At 35.7% G+C, this 19,009-nt stretch overlaps 1 protein-coding gene across 2 annotated transcripts; it reads left to right on the top strand.

Annotated features, from left to right (window-relative positions):
* Nucleotides 1-1,125: 1,125 nt before the first annotated feature.
* LOC18434388 (RNA polymerase II C-terminal domain phosphatase-like 3) lies at nt 1,126-10,669 on the top strand. Of its 2 annotated transcripts, XM_006844459.4 has the most exons (12): nt 1,126-2,716; nt 2,851-3,004; nt 3,499-3,554; nt 3,727-3,787; nt 3,940-5,565; nt 6,340-6,942; nt 7,272-7,418; nt 7,776-8,044; nt 8,224-8,335; nt 8,859-9,116; nt 9,392-9,438; nt 9,636-10,669. In XM_006844459.4, the coding sequence occupies exons 1-12, from the start codon at nt 1,872-1,874 to the stop codon at nt 9,712-9,714; spliced, it is 4,257 nt and encodes a 1,418-aa protein (XP_006844522.3). In that variant the 5' UTR covers nt 1,126-1,871; the 3' UTR covers nt 9,715-10,669. The 2 variants fall into 2 exon arrangements, with proteins under 2 accessions (XP_006844522.3, XP_088726726.1); XM_088870600.1 differs by lacking the exons at nt 3,499-3,554; nt 3,727-3,787 and having other exon boundaries at nt 1,140-2,716.
* The last annotated feature ends 8,340 nt before the right edge of the window (nt 10,670-19,009 follow it).

Raw genomic sequence — 19,009 nt, 5'->3', positions numbered from 1 at the left:
CGTCTAACCAGTTGATTCAACGGTGATAAAACACTCCATCATTATTCGTTCCTCATGACGATAAATATTTCTTGGATGAAGTTTCTATTAGGCCTAGGCTTTATGAAGACAAAATAAAGCCTCACCTCAACTCATCTCGAAAGCACTTTTGGCATAGAAATTTTTTATGATGGCTCTGAAATTAATTTCCAGCATTGATGATAAATTTTGAAACTCAAAAAATACTACAGATCTTGCGGATCCATAAACATTTATTTTTAGGCAAAATGGATGGTCTAGATGATTTGTTGCATATGCACGAGTTTTAGATTTTAAAATCATAATTTTTTTTGCACAACCATAATGTTCAAGCTGGATGATCCAAAGGTTTTTCAACTTTTAAATTACAAGTTATGAGGTGAGTTTTACTTATTTTGAAGGAGGTGGAGCCTTATCAAACTACTTTCCATATTTCTTTGTCTTACATCATGGTTTGATAAGGCTGCAACCCTATCAAAATAAGTAAAGCCTTATCTTATAATTGATCGGAAATTGCAATTCAAGTTTTGGAAAACACTTATATGGATTGATTAGGATTCAACATTATGATGGTGAAAAGATATTAGGGTTTTAAATTCTAAAATAGTGTATATTATAATAAATTATCTATTTTATTTCGACCCAAAAATAAATGTTTGTAAGATTTGTGCTTTATAATTTTATTGTTAACGTTGAAAATTGATTTTAGAACCTTCCTCAAGATATATTAGGGTTTTAAATTCTAAAATAATATATATTATAATAAATTATCTAATTTATTTAGACCCAAAAATAAATGTTCCTAAGATTGTGCCTTGTAGTTTTATTGTTAGCGTTGAAAATTGATTTTAGAGCCATCCTCGATTTACATTGCGAAAGTGCTTTCGAAACAAAGATTTAAAGTGAGGTTTTATTTTATTTTTATAACCGTGGTGCCCTATAAAAACTTCATCCCGTCATATTTATTATTTAGTTGATAAACAAAACATTATTAAAGATAATTGTATTGCGTCACGCGAACCTAGCTACCCTAAGCAAATCCTTTATTGACAATCTGCTTTATCAAGAAAGTTGGAGAAGGTTTACTTCAATCTTATACGTTCATTTTGTGACGTGAACAGCTAAGATTAAAGACCAGAGAAGTTGGAAGCCTTTCGAAAACCCATATAACAAGGTTTGCTTCCGCTCTTTAAATTTTGCACTGAACTGCTCTAGCTTCTCTGCTATCTTCTGATTATCTTATTTGTCTATCTACTGAAAATTCACGGGTCCGATTTTTCAATTCAGGATCTACAAAATAAGCCTGGTTTTGTTTAGAATCTAGGCTTATTTCTCTTGAATCAGTGAACGAATTGTTCCTGGAAAGCCAAGAACGTAAAAGAGTTTTCTTTAATGATTCAGCTCTTTCTTGACCGATTATCGACGTAATTCTATGGGAATTGATTCTTTTGTGAGATACTCTGGTTTGTGTCTTTGAAACTAGTTCAAATTTGTTAGGGAAATTAATATTGAAAAACCCTAGATCTCTGAAAATAGGCCGTTCATCTCCTATCTCTTGGATTTAATAGGCGGTTGATCTCTTATCTCTTGGATTTTGATGGAAGCTGTATTTGAAAAGAAAGAAAACCCTAGAAGAAACTTTGAGGAGTTCCCGTAAATTGTAGATCTTGAATCAGAGCCCTTTTTTAGACACAGTTGTGACTTATAATGGATATTTAAACATTTGGATCTTGATTCACTCCGTCTTTAATAGTCCTTTCTTTAAGGACTCACAGTGTCTTTGATAGCCTGATTTCGTTAAGGTTATTGAAGCAGGAATTCCTGTTATACATTTTTTCCGTCAAGGTAATTCTATGCACTTTGGTCGATATTACCGATTTTCTCTCAACCCTAAGGAAAAGGAAAGTCTCACAAGAATGTCACAAAATCAAGAACCGATTGAAGACATGGAGGAAGGAGAGATATCAGATCAAGATGTTGTTCAGGAACTATTTATGGATGATCTCAACCAAGAGGAAATAAATACTACTGATTCTAGGGTTTCGAATGATTTAAACCAGGATTCCTCAGTCTTTCTAGAAGAAAGTAAAAAACAGAATCAGTGGGGTTTCAATTTGTTAAAATTACCACATTCTTCGGGGATTTATGGCACCGATCTTTACAATTTTGCCTGGGCACAGGCTGTTCAGAATAAGCCGCTAGAGGGCATTGGATTGAAGGATTTCAGACCTGAGCTTGAATACCAGGATAAATATATGGGTTATGGAATTGACAATGAAGACTTGATTGATGAGAAAGCTCACCGGAAGGGAAGATTAGAACAAAACAAGGATTACAGAAATTCAGATGCTATGAATTTTATGGAAGAAGCTGAAGACAATCACCGGGAGAAAGAAGGTGCGATTGAAGCTGACAATCGTCGGGATAAAGGAGATGAGATTGAGGAGGGTGAATTGGAAGAAGGGGAGATAGAATTAGATTCTCCTTTGTCTGGTTCTCATCTCCTTGAAAATTCTTTGCAATCTGAAAAAAAGAAAGAGGGATCACCAGAGAGAAAAAATATTGACTTGGATATTTTGCCAATTTCTAAGAATGACTATGATGAGCTGAGGTCAAGTTTAATGGAGAAGGAGTTGGAGATGAAGATCGCTTCAATTGGAGAGATGCTAAAGGCAGTTACTATTCAGGATGCTAATAAGTAAGAAATTTTTTACTATAATAAAAAACCTATAATTAAAATTTTAATGAAACTCAATATGAATACACCTGATCATTCAAAATTTGGAATTCTATTGAAGTGATTCATAAAAGGTTGTTTCCAATTCATTGTAGGTCGATACGAGCAGTGTGTTATCATTTGAAGAATTCTATGGAAACTATGCATCAGATAGCTACCCAAGTTAAAAGTCTATCAAAGAATAGAATTACAGATCAACTGGATTTCTTTCTACATCTTGCTTTTGCGGGTATCCAATCTTCATATTCTGTAAGTGACAGACACTTGTATTTTTGTAGTATATGCATCTTGCTTTTGCGGGTATCCAATCTTTATATTCTGTAAGTGACAGACACTTGTATTTTTGTAGTATATGCTGTAAGTGACAGACACTTGGATCTCTAAGACACTTAGATTTGTAAGTGACAGACACTTGGATCTCTAAGACACTTAGATCTGTAAGTGATCTGTAAGTCTGCAAGACACTTAGATTTGTAAGTGATCTGTAAGTCTGCAAATTCCAGAGACACTTAGATCTGTAAGTGATCTGTAAGTCTGCAAATTCCACAGACACTTAGATCTGTAAGTGATCTGTAAGTCTGCAAATTCTGTTAAGTGACAGTAGATATCTGTTAGTGACCGTTGCATGCCCCCAAAAAATACACGATGAAAGAAGTAATTTAAGCTGAATATTTGTAATGCTCTCTTTGCCCACCAATTAAATGAAATATTCACATCGAATTGAATGAAATCGAATGATGCAGGTTTATCGGAATACACGATTCAGGCTGCAGGAGGAAGATACAAATGCTTTCTTAAGGTGTTTTCCAAATCTACCAAAACTAAACTTAACTGTTTGACTGAATAATCTGCTAAATTTATGTTATAGGCTATTGTTTTCTTCAAAATTCTTTAGTTAATCTGTTTTTTTAGATTTTTTTTTCTTTCAAATTTCATTAATTAATTGTCAATTCTTATTTTTCAAATTTCAGGCTGCTGAAATTTGTAAAATTCCAGACTCATACTCTATTTAACCGTAGACAAATGGAAGAGGTGATCTTTTCTTTCATATAAATAATAGAATTTAAATTTAGTTTATTTCAATAATTTCATTGGTAGGATTAATTACTTGATGATTGATAGAATTAATTAAATTAAATGGCTTCTGATATGAGGCTAATGAACTTGAGTTGATTGTGTAACAGTTAGAAGGGATGCTTTTCTGGGTTGAATCAGCTGTAGTAGATCGACAAAAAGAGACACAAGCTAATTTTGAATGTGTTACAAATCAAGGAAGAGAAAATATGATGAAAAATCAGGATAACCCCATGATTAACTTCTTCCCCAGTGTTATAACTGATGGGGGGAGTACCCATCGTACTGGCATTCTTCCCAAACCATTTGCTCAAAATCTGGTACCAAATAACCCAGATTTTATGGTTAATGGTGATCCAGTTTTTAATAGCTTTGATAATGGAACTGGTGGTGATTCAAAGCCTCGTAAAACACAAGAGAACTTATCAGTTACAGATAAAAAAGAGATGAATAATAACAAGCTTAATGTTCAAGGGGGTAATGAACTCAGCCTTTCCATGCCTATATTCAAAGATCCTTCAAACCTTCAAGGGAATCAGCCTTCCCTTTTACCATTTTCCAAGAATGGTACTGGGAGTAGGCATGTTGAATGTGAAGACACAGTATATCCTTCTGTAAATGATGCCCTAAAGGCTTTCTCTACCTACCAACAAAAATTTGGGCGAACATCTTTTTTATCAAATAACAAGCTGCCAAGCCCTACTCCATCTGACGAATGTGAGGGTGAAGATACAGATGCTCATGGGGAGGTCTCAAGCACTGGAGAGAGTAAGACACCTGAACCTGATAGGGTCTCAAGCTCTGGAGAGTTTAAGATTGCTGAGCCTGTTACGGATGTTGTCCAGACATCAGGACGCAACGCGAGTAACAGTCTTCTCCAGAAATCAGAACCTATTACGAGTAACAATCTTCATGGTTTGAATCCTTCAATTTCCTTCCAGTCAATACAAGTCAAGGAAGTTATGCCCGAAGGGAACTCGGCTTTTGGGTCAAATCCTTTAATAAAGAGTCAGCCAAGGAGAAGTAGGGATCCGAGGCTTGCGAACACCAATTCTGAAGCGGGCAGCAGTTTTGATCTTAACAAGCATCCTGCTTCTATTGATCCTGGTAATGTGAAACCCATACAACCTATACTTAATGGTGGCATTTTAGGTAGTCGAAAGACCACGATTGTTGAGGAGGCTGTGCTTGATGGTCATAGCTTGAAACGGCAAAGAGGCTTGTCATATGGTGGGCAGGTGATACCTGGTAGAGGTGGCTGGTTGGAAGAAAACACTCCTGGTGTTGTGCCTAGTTCGAAGGAACAAAGGGTGGAAATCGGTGATTCTATGAAGGAGAGACCAGTAAAACCAGAAAATGGCGCGGTTTTGGGTTCAGATATGAAACTTGATGGTAATAGTAATGCAAATGTCTCAACTGCTGTTAGGCCAGGTATGGGGCCAGGCTCGAGCAATATGGGAGGTGCTATGTTACCCAATTTGGGAAACATAGCCTCATTGCCAGATTTGATAAAGGATATTGTTACAAACCCAAATATGATTTTACAGTTAATCCAGAAGGAACAACAAAGATTAGGGGCTTTTCAGAAGCCGGTTAATCCACTGCCACAAAATCTTTCCTCTTCAAGCTCTACTTGTACAATGATGCCATCGAGTACTGGGGCTCCATTAAAATCTTCAGACGTTCAGCAGAGACCTGCGTTGCAACCTCAAATGCCTCCTCAAACAGCATCCATGGTGAGCTTCTTTATTGTAGACCATTTTTAAAATATATACATAAGACTATATATCAAGTTTTAAAACAGTGTTAAGCAATGTTAAGCTTCCTTGGCTGTATTTTAGTCTCTTTTTTCTATGGGATAAGTAGACTAAACATTGTTTCAGATTACCTATTACATATATTTTGTTCTTCACTTATTTAGCTTTCTCACCCACTCAAAGCCAGAGTGTTTATATGAAGTAGAGATTTCAAAGGTTGTTTTTTGTTGCAACTTGCAAAGCTATTTTTTGTTGCAACTTGCAAAGCTATTTCGTTAACGTGGTTATTGTAATAGGAGTTACTATAAGTAAAAAAGGCTGTTGCAATAGGAGTTTGTTTTTAAGTGCAAGAGGTCCAATCAGTTGACAAAGACTGTCAAAATTTTGTTTTTTTGATGAGATAGGAATGCAAATATCGTCTGTTTCATGACTAGGCTTTCGAAAAGTGTTCGTTTCCATTGATGTGAGAGATGGTTTTGAAGCAATCTATTAAATATAATTTAGTTATTGCATTTTTGGGCATTTGTGTTTATCTGTTCGGTCCAAAAAAATGATTTCTTCCTTGATCAATGTTGATTCTATAAATTTGGATAGGTAACTTTTTTTCTTTGGCTTTGTGCCATCATTTGATAGCCCTGAGTATCTACATATGGAGCTATGTAACTTGGACCGCTATTTTCATCCTCATCCACTCTTTTTTTTTTGAATCTGTCTGTTTATTCGCTGTTTTGACCTATTCCAATTTATTGGCAGAGCTTTATGAAAGAAGATGTGGGGAAACCCCGAATGAAACCCCGTGATCCTCGACGAATTCTTCACACCAATTTGATTCCAACAAATGTGAGCTCTACACCACAACCTAAACCTAATGGAACTGACCCATCAACCATTCATACCGGTACAATTACCCCAAGCAGCCGAGAATCGAACATGCCAGTGAACCCAACATCTTCACTTCCTTTGTCCACTAATTTACCTGATATAACTCAACCATTCACCAAAAAGCTAATGAATATTGCTGATATTTTGTCTGGAAAGCAAGTGGCAAACCCCTTAGGCTTACTGCCCCAAGTCGTCTCGCAACCAGCTCAACTTAAGACTGCAATGGAGGATGGTTTGGTGCCCCCCAATATTGTTATGGGCACCTCTTTGCCAGAGAAAACTGCAGTAGATTCTTTGGAGTCAGAGAACCCATGGGGTGATGTGAACCATCTTTTAGAAGGCTTGGATGATAAACAGAGGCAAGCAATCCAGAAGGAACGGGCTAGAAGGATCGAGGAGCAAAACAAAATGTTTTCTGCCAGGAAGCTCTGCCTCGTGTTGGATCTTGACCACACTCTTCTTAATTCTGCCAAGGTATACACAATTCTTTGATGCACTGCTGATATGATGGCAGCCAGCAAATCCTTAAGCTGGTGGTTGGATGTGTAGCGACATTTCTTTGTAGCGTAGATTTGTAATGCTTAAGTGGATCAAACTTGGAATTAGATAGGCATTCATTTGATGTATTGCTAACTGCTTATTTTTTATTTGCTGTATCAGTTCATAGAAGTAGATGGTTGGATGTGTGGCCCCACTTCTTTGTCATGTAGATTTATAATGCTTGCATGGAACAAACCTGGAATTAGATAGGCATGCATTTTTTGCATTGCTAACTGCTTATTTTTTATTTGCTGTTTGTTCAGTTCATAGAAGTCGATCAAGTCCATGATGAGATCTTAAGAAAGAAGGAGGAGCAAGACCGGCTCAAGCCTCGCCGTCACCTCTTCCGCTTTCCACATATGGGGATGTGGACCAAGTTGCGACCGGGGATTTGGAATTTTCTTGAAAGGGTTAGTCTTGTATTTGGTTAAATATATGACTAGAAATGCTTTGACTTATCTGCCGCAAATAATTATTGTGCAGGGGCATTGCCCTTAATTATGGAGGTAATAAATAAGTCATGGCAAGTGTTTTTTGGCATACTTATTTTCATGCAAAATTAATATTTTGTCACTGCCGTTGGGAAGTACAGGGAATGTCCATACCCTTGACTATGTTATAATACCCAGATTAGGCCATTTAAAAATTCGGAAACAGATCATTTTAAGCTTACCACTATTGTGGTGGTATCTAGAAGTGCTCTTTATATAGAACATGTACTTGTTTCTTGAATTGTAATAGCTAACTCTTTCCATTGTCAATTGCAGGCTAGTAAGCTTTATGAGCTGCACCTTTACACAATGGGAAACAAGGTATATGCCACTGAGATGGCAAAGGTGTTGGATCCCACTGGGTCATTATTTTCAGGGCGTGTTATCTCAAAGGGTGACGATGGTGACCCATTTGACGGGGATGAGAGGTTGCCTAAAAGCAAGGATTTAGATGGGGTTTTAGGGATGGAATCTGCAGTTGTTATCATTGATGATTCTGCCAAGGTCTGGCCCCATCACAAGCACAACTTGATCGTTGTTGAGAGGTACAGGCACCCAAATTTAAATGCTACTTATCTGTTCTCCTTGTTTTTCTTCTTTATTGTTTTATTTCCTTGGAAGATTTGGAGTAAATTTACTCTCCTTATCTCCTATCCTTGGCTCTTTTTTACAAATGGATGGTTTACTTGACTAATGTTTGGTGTCGTTTTATTTGTTTTGTTAGGTATACATATTTTCCCTGTAGCAGACGTCAGTTTGGACTGCATGGGCCATCTCTTCTCGAGATTGACCACGATGAAAGGCCTGAGGATGGCACTTTGGCTTCATCTTTGGCGGTGAGAATTTCTCTCTTGTTTGGGTGGGACAGTGAAACAGAGACATTGGTGCATAATACTTTAAACTGGGAACCATTAACTTTTCTTCATAGTATTAGTTCTCAAGAAGAGAAAACTCTGTTAATAGGGCAAAGTATCAGGTAGAATCGCCTTATGCACTTCTTTAATTTGAACCTTCCATTTTGTAAAAATTTGAGGGGATTTCTATGTATCAGTCTTAGTTTATAACCTCCTTTATTTTCTGATACAATCATCAAAAGTTACCAAGAGTCAAGGTTTTGTTTCATAGGTTTGGTATTAAAAATCAATCCATTTATATTGTTTTTTTTTTAGAATCAGTTACATTCTGTATCATCCATTGAAAATTTGTCAAAATACATGTAGTCCCTGCATTGGCTATAAAGCCGCTGCCTTAATTCTGAACCATCTATCAAATTCTCTGATCTTCTATGTCATGTCAGAGTGCATGTAATGCCGCTTTTATTTGTTTTTTCATATGGGTTTATTCTTGGACTTGTCCCAGGTTATTGAAAAGATACATGAGAGCTTCTTCTCTAATCGGTCCCTGAATGAGGTAGATGTGAGAGATATTCTAGCATCTGAACAGCAAAAGATACTAAAAGGGTGCAAAGTGGTGTTTAGTAGGGTCTTTCATGTTGGTCTCGCAAACCCTCATCTTCACCCACTTTGGCAAACAGCTGAGCAATTTGGTGCGATTTGCACCAACCAGATTGATGATGAGGTCACTCATGTTGTGGCTATTTCTCTTGGCACTGATAAGGTATATGTTTATATGTCTACAACATCTTTTTTTTTCGTATTTGTCTTATTATTGGTCATTGCTTTTCTTTTTGTCTTCTTTTACTAGTGTCCATACACTTGCCCCTTATTTTCAGCCTTATATGATTGTGATCCCTCTTTTAATTATGTTTCTCTTCTTTTTATGTGGCTCTCCAATCTTTTGACAGGATTTTGTTCCTAATCATGCTTTTACTTACCTGCTTATTTTTTCTCGTCGTTTCTCCATTCCTTTACTGTTTCATGATGTTTTAACAGGTTAACTGGGCTATATCTACGGGTAGATATGTGGTCCATCCTGGATGGTAAGCACTCATTAATTATGCAAAAGAATATGATAATAACAGAGTAAAGAAACTTTTTTTTGATACGGTAACAGAGAAGAAAATTAGGAAAACAACCCCCCAACCCCCAACAAACAAAAAATACACACACACTCTCTCTGCCTCTCTCTCACACACTCACACACACCAGGCTTGACTGAGTTCATATGGTTTTACAGGTTGGAAGCCTCAGCCCTGTTATATAGGCGAGCGAATGAGCGGGACTTTTCCATTATGCCCCCTCCACCATCATCATGACAATCCATTCTTCAAACCCAAAATACACGAAGCATCTAACTAAACCCAACTTAACTTGCTGCCTTTCAAATCTGCTAAACTAAAACCCTGCTTTGTCACTGACAAAACAAAACTCGGAAACACGAAGTGAAGTGAGGTTACTGTCACTTTGCCCTTTCCTCACCTAAAGAAACCCACCTCGTCCTCATGTGAAGCTTTTCAGGGACAAGAAGAAGCCACAACAGGAAACCTATGCACTTACAAATCTCAAATCTTGAAGCTCAACCTGAAAACAGACCGGAAGAACCAGGTTAGGAACCTGAAAATCTAGCCTGTGAGACCAGAAAATTTGGAGAGCTAGCTCAACCTGAAAACCGACCAGAAGAACCAGGTTAGGAACCTGAAAATCTAGCCTATGAGACTAGAAGATTTGGAAAATTTGGAGAGCCAGATTGAGTATTTCCCATTAAAAGTGGTCATATGAAGTCACCTGAAAATCAACAAGAAGAACCAGGTTAGGAACCTGAAAATCTAGCCTGTGAGACCAGAATTTGGAGAGCCCAGAGTGAGTGAAGATTCTTTCCCATTAAAAGTGGTCATATACACATACAGATTGATAAAACATACATATAATGGGAGAAAATTGCCACAGCATGTAAGCTTGGATTGGCCAGAAAGTTCGGTGATTCCCAAAAAAAAACAAGTGGGAGGTGAAAAAGTAATATGTGATCGTAGAAAAATACAAGAAACATGGGAGGTGAAACATGGGAGGTGGGAAATTCAGCTAAGTTAAAAAGGCACCCGTTACCATCATTTCCCTAAAATTGGATTTCGTTGAAGTGATGCTTTTTGGTAATTTAAAGAATTTGAAGCATATTCAAAAGGTAAACAATGTGTGGGCATTGATGGCAAATGGTACTTTTTTTTATTTAAAGAAAGGGAAAGATGAGAAGTGTTGAAAAGGCAGCAAAGAAAATATTTGACTTGTGTATTCTTCTACACTCCGTTCGAACAAAATGAATTTAACGAAAAAAAAGAAAAAAAAAGAAAGAAAGAAAGAATCGGCGGTATAGTATTCACTTTTAGATTTGGTTTGAAAATTGTTCCATGCATTGGAGGGGATGCATTTTTATATTTGCATCCCATGAGGTATAAAATGTCCATCATAAAGATGGGTGCAACTGGGTGCTTCATCTAAAAACAACAGTTGAAACTAACGGTTTAAAAGTTTTATTTCGTAAAATTATTTTATTTTAATTTTGAAAATTTATTTATTATTTTATATTCCTGATCTCCATAGAGCTTGTGTCTTTAAAAATTGGGTTAAAAAATCCATGATATTTAAGACCATTTCTACATGGACTCCGAAACCGTGTCTTATGGTTTTAAAATAGATTTTTAATAGGGGATTCATTTCTTCATGGACTTAGAAACCGTGTCCTTTGGTTTTACTTCCCAATTATTTTGTGCCATCATACAAATGTCAAAAGGGGAGGGAAGAAAGCATTGATACCGGGCTGGCCACGTGGCATAACGTGAGTTGTACTCTCAAGTGTTGATTGGACACGGCTTTTTTGAAATTTCCTTAAGAATTTTTACATTTTTGTATTTGCAATTTGGAAATTGGTTGGGCTTTAAAAAGGGTAAACCTTCTGTTGGGCATAAAGCAGCGTTATCAAATTCGTTTCGTTTCAACCGAAGAGGTTGATGCTTCCCGATTTTGGGCATCGTTCTTACCGGAAGAGGTTGAAACTTTCGGATTTTGGGCATAAACTGAAACGAAGCAAAGCGTGGTGTTGCTATTTCAGTTAAATTGGGGCCGCTTTAGTCAGATTCGTGTTTGTTTTGGTTAGCAAAGAAATATTTATATAAAAGTATTTTGTTTTTTTTATTTTTTTTATTTATTTTTATTATTTGTATATATTTTGTATATAAATATCTATTTTATTTATATTAAATTTTTTTTAAAAATCTAAATTCTTCCCTTAAATCGACCTAAACATCGAATTGTTTTATTTTTTTTAATCAAACTGAATAAGATTTTGCGCACTTTGCGAATCTGACAACATTAGTATAAGGGTTTAACATAGATGGTAGGTCCGGGAGAGTAATACAAGGACTTGGATAGCAGAAGGGAAAGTTTTCCTCTTTTATGGTTTGCTTCTCCCCTAAGATGGACCAAACAGTTATTCTTGTTTGAACATTTATGATGGGCAAAAATTTCGTCCATCTATTATTTGTCCCTTGTTAGTTCTTGAATGCCTAATAGCCACAAAAGCTTATGGTTGGAAGCAATTATGTAGCCTATACTCCTCTCTCTCTCTCAAAGCTACCCCTTCTTTCCATTGTGATGTGGAAGCATAGGCCAGTTTCTCTCTTAGAAAAACTCTCTCTCTCTCGGGACCACTCGTTAGAACTTGTGAGCAACACCAATATCCCTCTCTCTCTCTCTCTCTCTCTCTCTCGACTGTCTAGGGAGAGTGAAAAATAAATATTGATCGATATTTTTTTTTGTTTTTAAAACGAGTTTTTAAGAGACATGGCAACAAGTTTGCATAGCCACATCGCTCGTCATTCTTATTATTTTCTCTTTAATATTAGACATAATGGGAGTTTAGGTCTAGAATCTAAAAGTTTTAAATTAGCCGGATTAAGATAGTCTATGGGATGCAATTTTAGTAATAATAGGAGTAGATGTGAGAAAATAGTTAATATTGACGGTTAGAAAATTTCAAAAAGAGTGTATTTTTGATATCTTGAGTCAATAATCCAGGAAAATAGAGAGATCGATGATACTTTTAACCACGTATTATTGGGCTTATTTTTTGTTTTTTTTGTTTAGCCTTTCACTTGAATTAACTTGTACCTCCTAACAGATGTTGTACTAGATCTGTACTATACATAGCCAGCCTACTTAAGTTTACTCTCTCTCATCTTATCACTTATTGGTGCCACTTAATTTTTTCGTATTTATTTCAAATTTTATTCCTTCTTGCCTTGCCACTTGTCCATCTCAATATTCTCGTATCTACTACCCTCATTCTATGGGTGTATTGTTTTTGACCGTCCAACATTTTGTTCTATAAAGCAAAGCTGGTTTCACAATTGTTTTATAGAAATTGCCTTTCAGCTTCATTGTTATCCTGCGATCACATAAACTTCCAATTGCATATCTCCACTTTGCCCACCTAACTCTAATTCTATGTGTGATATCGAGAAAAGATATTGGGACTTATTGCCTCACCTAGGGTATGACTCTTAATAGAGAAGAATGACGGACCAATATTCATGTAGCTGACCCCAATTAGTTCGAAAAAAACTTTGACAGTGATGATGATTCGATGTTTAGGTTTGCTCCCAAAGTCATCGGTGGTCTTGCGAAAAGAATTTTTTTTTTTTAAATATCAAATAAAATTCCACGATTTGTATTTTTTTCTTTTTTTTATCTAATTTGTGATATGGCTATTTTGGTTACAAATATTTGAAAAAACACGTAGGGGACCTGTTGAAAATATTAAACTGGAAGGGTTCTATTTCACATATCTAAATAAGTTAGGATTGTTTTTGAAAGGGGCCTGAGATTTGGAGGAAGAAAATTTCTAGATGTTTAAAAGTTTCGAAAGCGATGGTTACCCAAATTTACGAGGATTTCATAACAAATCACGGGAGATGGATAATATTAACAAAAACTTTAGAAGTTCCTCTCAAACTCGACTAGGGAGGCACCTAAAGGCTAAGTTTGATGCAAATATCTGGAAAAGCATCTCAGAGCACTGGCTTGATGAAGATATCAGCTACTTGATTACGTGATGAAACAATCTACGTGACAAGTAATCCAAGAGCAACCTTTTCATGTACAAAATGATAGTCTAACTCAATGTGATTAACTGTTATATAGAAACACTCATATTGTCACAACAAAATGTTGGTGGTTGAGAAAGTGCACCCCAATATCCCTAAGAATAAAAGGAGGCATGCCAATTCTTCAATAGTGGATGCCCTAGATTGGTATTCAACTTCAGCACTTGAATGAGCCACAATCGACTGTTTCTTAGCACTTTAAAATATGCAGTTGGAACCAAGATAACTGCAGAAACCAGTGGCTTAATGGTGAATATTTGGAAACCCAATCCAGTCAGCATCCGAGAAGGCGTATAACTCAAGAGAACTGGTAGATAAGATTATTATACCATAAGATTGTGCACTATTGAAATACCAAAGAATCCACTTAACTGTCTGAAAATGTGCAATTGTAGGGGCATGCATAAATTGATACATTTTATTAACACTTTAGAAAAGGTCAAGCCGTGTTATGGTAATGTATTTGAGTGCACCAATAATGCTCCGATAAAGAGGTGGATCAAACAATAGATCAGAACTCCAGTGAACATTATTAGTCACTACCGTTGGTGTTGAAATAGGTTTGGCACCAGCACATGGGCACGATCAAGAAGATCCCGAGTATATTTGCTTTGTGACATAAAGATTCCACCAAAAAAGTAAGATACCTCTATGCAAAAAAAATAGTAAAGCAATCCAAGATCTTTCATTATAAATTCTTTTTTAAGTTGAAAAATAAACCATTATAAAAGATCTGAATTATCACATGTAACAATAATCATCAACATAGAAGAGAAGGATAACGGTGCATTGAGTAGTGTGACAAATAAATAGTGATGAAAAAGTTATACTATAATAAAACTCGAATAATAAGAAGTAGGCACTAAATCGATTAAACCAGGTATGAGGTGGTTACTTAGGACAATATAAAGCCATGTTTAATTTGCAAACATGAATTGGATATTCAGAGCTAACAAAGCCAGGAGGTTGTTCTATAAATATAGGCTCATTAAGAAAGCCATGTAAAAAAGCATTTTTCACATCAAGTTGTTTGATAGGCTAGTAACGAACAATACCTACGGTGAGCACAATTCGAATACTAGCAAGCTTAATAATTGGACTAAAAGTTTTAGAGAAATAAACTCGAATAACCTGATTACATTCTTTTCAACTAGTCTGGTCTTAAGTCTTTTTAGACTACCATTAGACTTTAGTTTAGTCTCATAAATCCAATGGCAATCAATAATATTTATACCTGGAAGACGAGGAACTAACTCCCAAGTGGAATTAACATGTAGGACTTCAATTTACTCTTCCATTGCACGATACTAGCCCGGATGGCCCAAAGCAGACTTAATAGACTTAGGTTTAGAAGAGATATTTTCAAAAGTAAGATCATTTGAGACTGCTGGGATAGGAGAATTCGAGGTTTTAAGTGCCATCTTGAGTTCTTGTGACCATATGGTGACGAGATAATTCAGGGGCTCATATAAAACTAGATTGGTTGGTTTCTTGGATGACAACATTTTCATTAGCATGAGCATGTGTTGCATCATCTTGGACATCTTGTATGAGTGTCACAGTGATGGCATCTTCCTCTACAAGAGAAGTTGGAGAGCTATGATTGTTGAGAGGCAAATCAACTGGAGTAGCACACACATCCGGGCATTCCTTATGGGTGATCTATGTAGAGGTGATGAATCAGAAAAAGAAGTCTATACGTCAGATTCACAAGACTCAGACCATTCCGCATAAGTAGTCAGGTACCTCTGAACATGTGCACTATCAAATAAAAAACTTGGATTAACATATGGAAAAATGTTTTCATCAAATACAACATGTCTGGAGATAAAGACTCGCCCTGTGGGTAGATGCAGATGTTTGTAACCTTTATATTGAATATTGTGACCCAAAAATACGCATAGAAGAGAATGACGACAAAATTGATTTGTAGCATAGTCTCGAAGGTACGGAAGATACCCACACCCAAAAACCGGAAGTGAAGAACAGTTTGGTAGGCGGCCAAACAACAAAGAATATGGTGAATCCATTTACAAATTGGCTGAAGGAGTAATGTTTATTACAAAGACTGTAGTATGGAAAGCTTCGACCCAAAAACGCTTAGGAACTTCTGCATGAAACATTATTGTAAGGCTCAATTCTACATTAATCATCTGCTTCATTTCAGTTATTCCATTTTGTTCAGGGGCTCCCGAATATGATAGTTGTTGCACAATTCCATTATCACTAAGATGATCGATGAATTCTTTCTTAACAAAATCATCACCTCCATCATATTGAAAAATTCAAATTCATTTTTCAAATCTCCTTTCAATCATACGATGAAAATTTTTAAATCCAGAGAAAATTCAAATTTTCTTTTCAAATGATAAGTCCAAGAAAAACAAGTATAATCACCCACAAACACCACATAAAGGCGATAACTCTGATTAAATAAAATTAGAGCAGGTTACTCTGATTAGATAAAGTTAGAGCAGGATGCCATAAATTTGAATGAATCTTAAAAAGATGTTATGTAGAGGTCTTATTAGTACTACTAAATGGGAGTTGACAACTTTTTCCCATTTGACAACAAGCATAAATATAATAAGATTTATTCCAAGCATCAACATTAATCAACTGTTTAGATTCTAAGTAATATACTAATTTATTTTGACATCCTAGTCGTTGATACCACACATCTTCTTATATTCTCTTATTTCGATTAGAAAATAAAGCTTCACTCACATCCTCAAGTCCATAAAGTCTGCCCTTTCTACTCCCAGTGGTTAAAGTTCTCCATGTGCTCATTTCCTTAATCAACCATTTGATGGGAATTAATAAATACAAGGAAAATCTTTTATAAACTAGTTAACATATAATAAATTATTTTTCATCTCTGACACCAAAGAACATTAGAAATATTAAAATTTTCATACCCAACATCAATACTTGTATCACCAACATGTAAAATAGTTAATTGCTTGCTATTGCCAACCATGACTATATCTCTACCACTATAAGGACGAAGGTTTTAAGGTTTACCTGTTCTTCTATCATATGAGTTGAGGCACCAATGTCCAGGAACTATTTCGAATATTGGGAATTAGCTATGGTCACTGCTGCAAGAGCTTGAGGAATGTCTTTCTCTTCGTACGTATGACTGAATCAGTGCCAACACTTTAATGCAATATGTCTAACTTTTTTACAAATTTGACACTTTTCCTAAGGTGTCTGAACTGATTGTTGTATGTGTGAATCTTGTTGGAACTTTTAATTCACGTGATGTACAGGTGTATCACTACTTTTATTTATTTATTTGAGGCATACCACATCCCCCATCCACGCCCCTGAGAATAGAAAAACTGTTGACCACCAAAGTTCTGTCTACCATTGTAGGAAAACTCGAACCGGGATGATTAACTAGATATGGGCGCACAAGCGATCCTAACTAGTAAACCGAGTTCAACTGTTCCAAATGGCCAAGTCTCGAGCAGTCAAAAAAGTGCCACAAAAAAAAAAAATCTAATAAAATATGAAAATTATATTTAAAGAATGATTAAACAAAGTATATACAAATGAAATTGAAAATTAATGAAAAAATGGATATTAAAGAATCAATTTGTGCCCAACAGTAGTTTTGAAATTTTCTATAAAAGATAGGAAAATGTAAAAATAAGTATTAATGGGCAAGACAATTTTCAATCTTTGCCATTATGATGAAAGATACTATAAAATACATTACAAACAAAATCCCTTATTTTTGAGATTTTATATAATTTATTTTAAAAAATTAAATACCCGGCTGGTCACCAAATCTGGCCGAAACCAGAACCAACCAATGGCTGGTTGCGATCTAATCGTGCGATTACTGGTTAGACCACTCGAATTTTCCTTCAACAGTAGGTACCTCTACTTCTGTAATTTCTAGTAACTCTGTTAGGTCAAAAAATATTTTGTTATCCAACAAAGGCCATATCCTGGTTTGGATGTATTCTTCAGAGTCATGAAGCTGATTTCTAATCTCATGGCTTTGTAAAAGTGGTATAATTTCGAAATAAGAGGGAATCAGACGATTAAACATAGTGGTAGCAAAACTCTCATATTTTGGACCAAGTCCATTAAGAAGCCAAAATACCTTATTTTCATATCGTACAGGTTTGTCAATAGCAGCCAAATCATCATAAATACTCTTGAATCTGCATATGTATTATGATATGGTCAAATTCCATATCTTATAGTGTTGGGGTTGTTGGGTAAGTTGGAACTCCATATCTTGATAATTACCTGCACAAGCAATATTCAGAACTTTCCATATTTCGGCAGAAGTTTAGGGTAACTACAAGACTGAGACACTCTTCTGACAGTGTCCTTGTGATCCGGGCTTTAAGAAGCCGACTACCATGCCATAGTTAGATACAAGCACTTTACGGTGAATGCTTCTTGTAAACACCCCATTTTAAAACTGGCAAATTCTGTGGTTTTTCTGAATCCATAAGACCATACTATTTCAATAGACCCTAGATCATAGACCACCATAGTCTATACCGTCTGCCTTGTGATCTAGAATCATGCATAATCCCTGTTTTAGTAGAAAAATCATTAAAAATAACAAAACACCTTTTTTGACCCAAATTTTGACAAGCAAACATCACTTTAGCCATAATTTGCGGTATGGGTTTTAGATTTCACACTTATCAGGAGAGAAAATCGTTTGACTAGTGCAGGGCAATCACCATTAACAAATTTAGAAAGTTCCTCACTCTCAATCTATTTCGATTTCCTATAACAAATACTTATTCTGTGTAAATTTAATCGACACAAAATTTTCAAAGCTAAAAGTGGAGGGATAAGGATCTTATTTAGAAAGTTCCTCACTCTCAATCTATTTCGATTTCCTATAACAAATACTTATTCTGTGTAAATTTAATCGACACAAAATTTTCAAAGCTAAAAGTGGAGGGATAAGGATCTTATTAAAGATAGAGTACCCATTGCTAAGATTAAATACCAATCACTAGCCTTACAGATTTAGAGAGAGAAAGATAATGGAGTGAAAAGATGATGGTTGTGATAAGATAGTTCGGAAGGGAAAAAAATAATATGGCGTGATAATGGAACGTTCTTCCAACACATCAATAAGGATGAGGGGTTTAAAGTGATGGGGTAAAGGAAAAGATGATGGCTTGATAATGGAATGTGAGGGGGTTTTAGATAGAGAGATTAATATGGTCTCATATGAAAACTGGTTTTACATAAAGTGATGGTTAATGAAACATATTGATCATGCAAACTAGAGAGATATATTTACTTGGAGATGCGATCGGTAAATGGAATTGGATAGAATGAGATCCCTACACTGACACCGTAAAGAATTTTAACGAGAGAGACACAGAAACTTTTTCAAAAGTGATTGTGCGAAGGTTCTTTCAATATATATATATATATATATATATATATATATATATATATATAT

The sequence above is a fragment of the Amborella trichopoda genome, chromosome 6 (assembly GCF_054954075.1).
Source record: "Amborella trichopoda isolate Santa Cruz 75 chromosome 6, AtrichopodaSantaCruz75HAP2 v2.0, whole genome shotgun sequence".
NCBI classification, from domain to species: Eukaryota; Viridiplantae; Streptophyta; class Magnoliopsida; order Amborellales; family Amborellaceae; genus Amborella; species Amborella trichopoda.
Note: the sequence above shows the minus strand (reverse complement) of the source record. Positions and strands in the feature narration are given on the sequence as shown.

Coding starts and splice junctions, on each gene's coding strand:
- LOC18434388 (XM_006844459.4), top strand. CDS start 1,872: ATGCACTTTGGTCGATATTACCGATTTTCTCTCAACCCTAAGGAAAAG. Junction 8,336..8,858: donor CTTTGGCTTCATCTTTGGCG/GTGAGAATTTCT, acceptor GACTTGTCCCAG/GTTATTGAAAAGATACATGA. Junction 9,439..9,635: donor TATGTGGTCCATCCTGGATG/GTAAGCACTCAT, acceptor ATGGTTTTACAG/GTTGGAAGCCTCAGCCCTGT.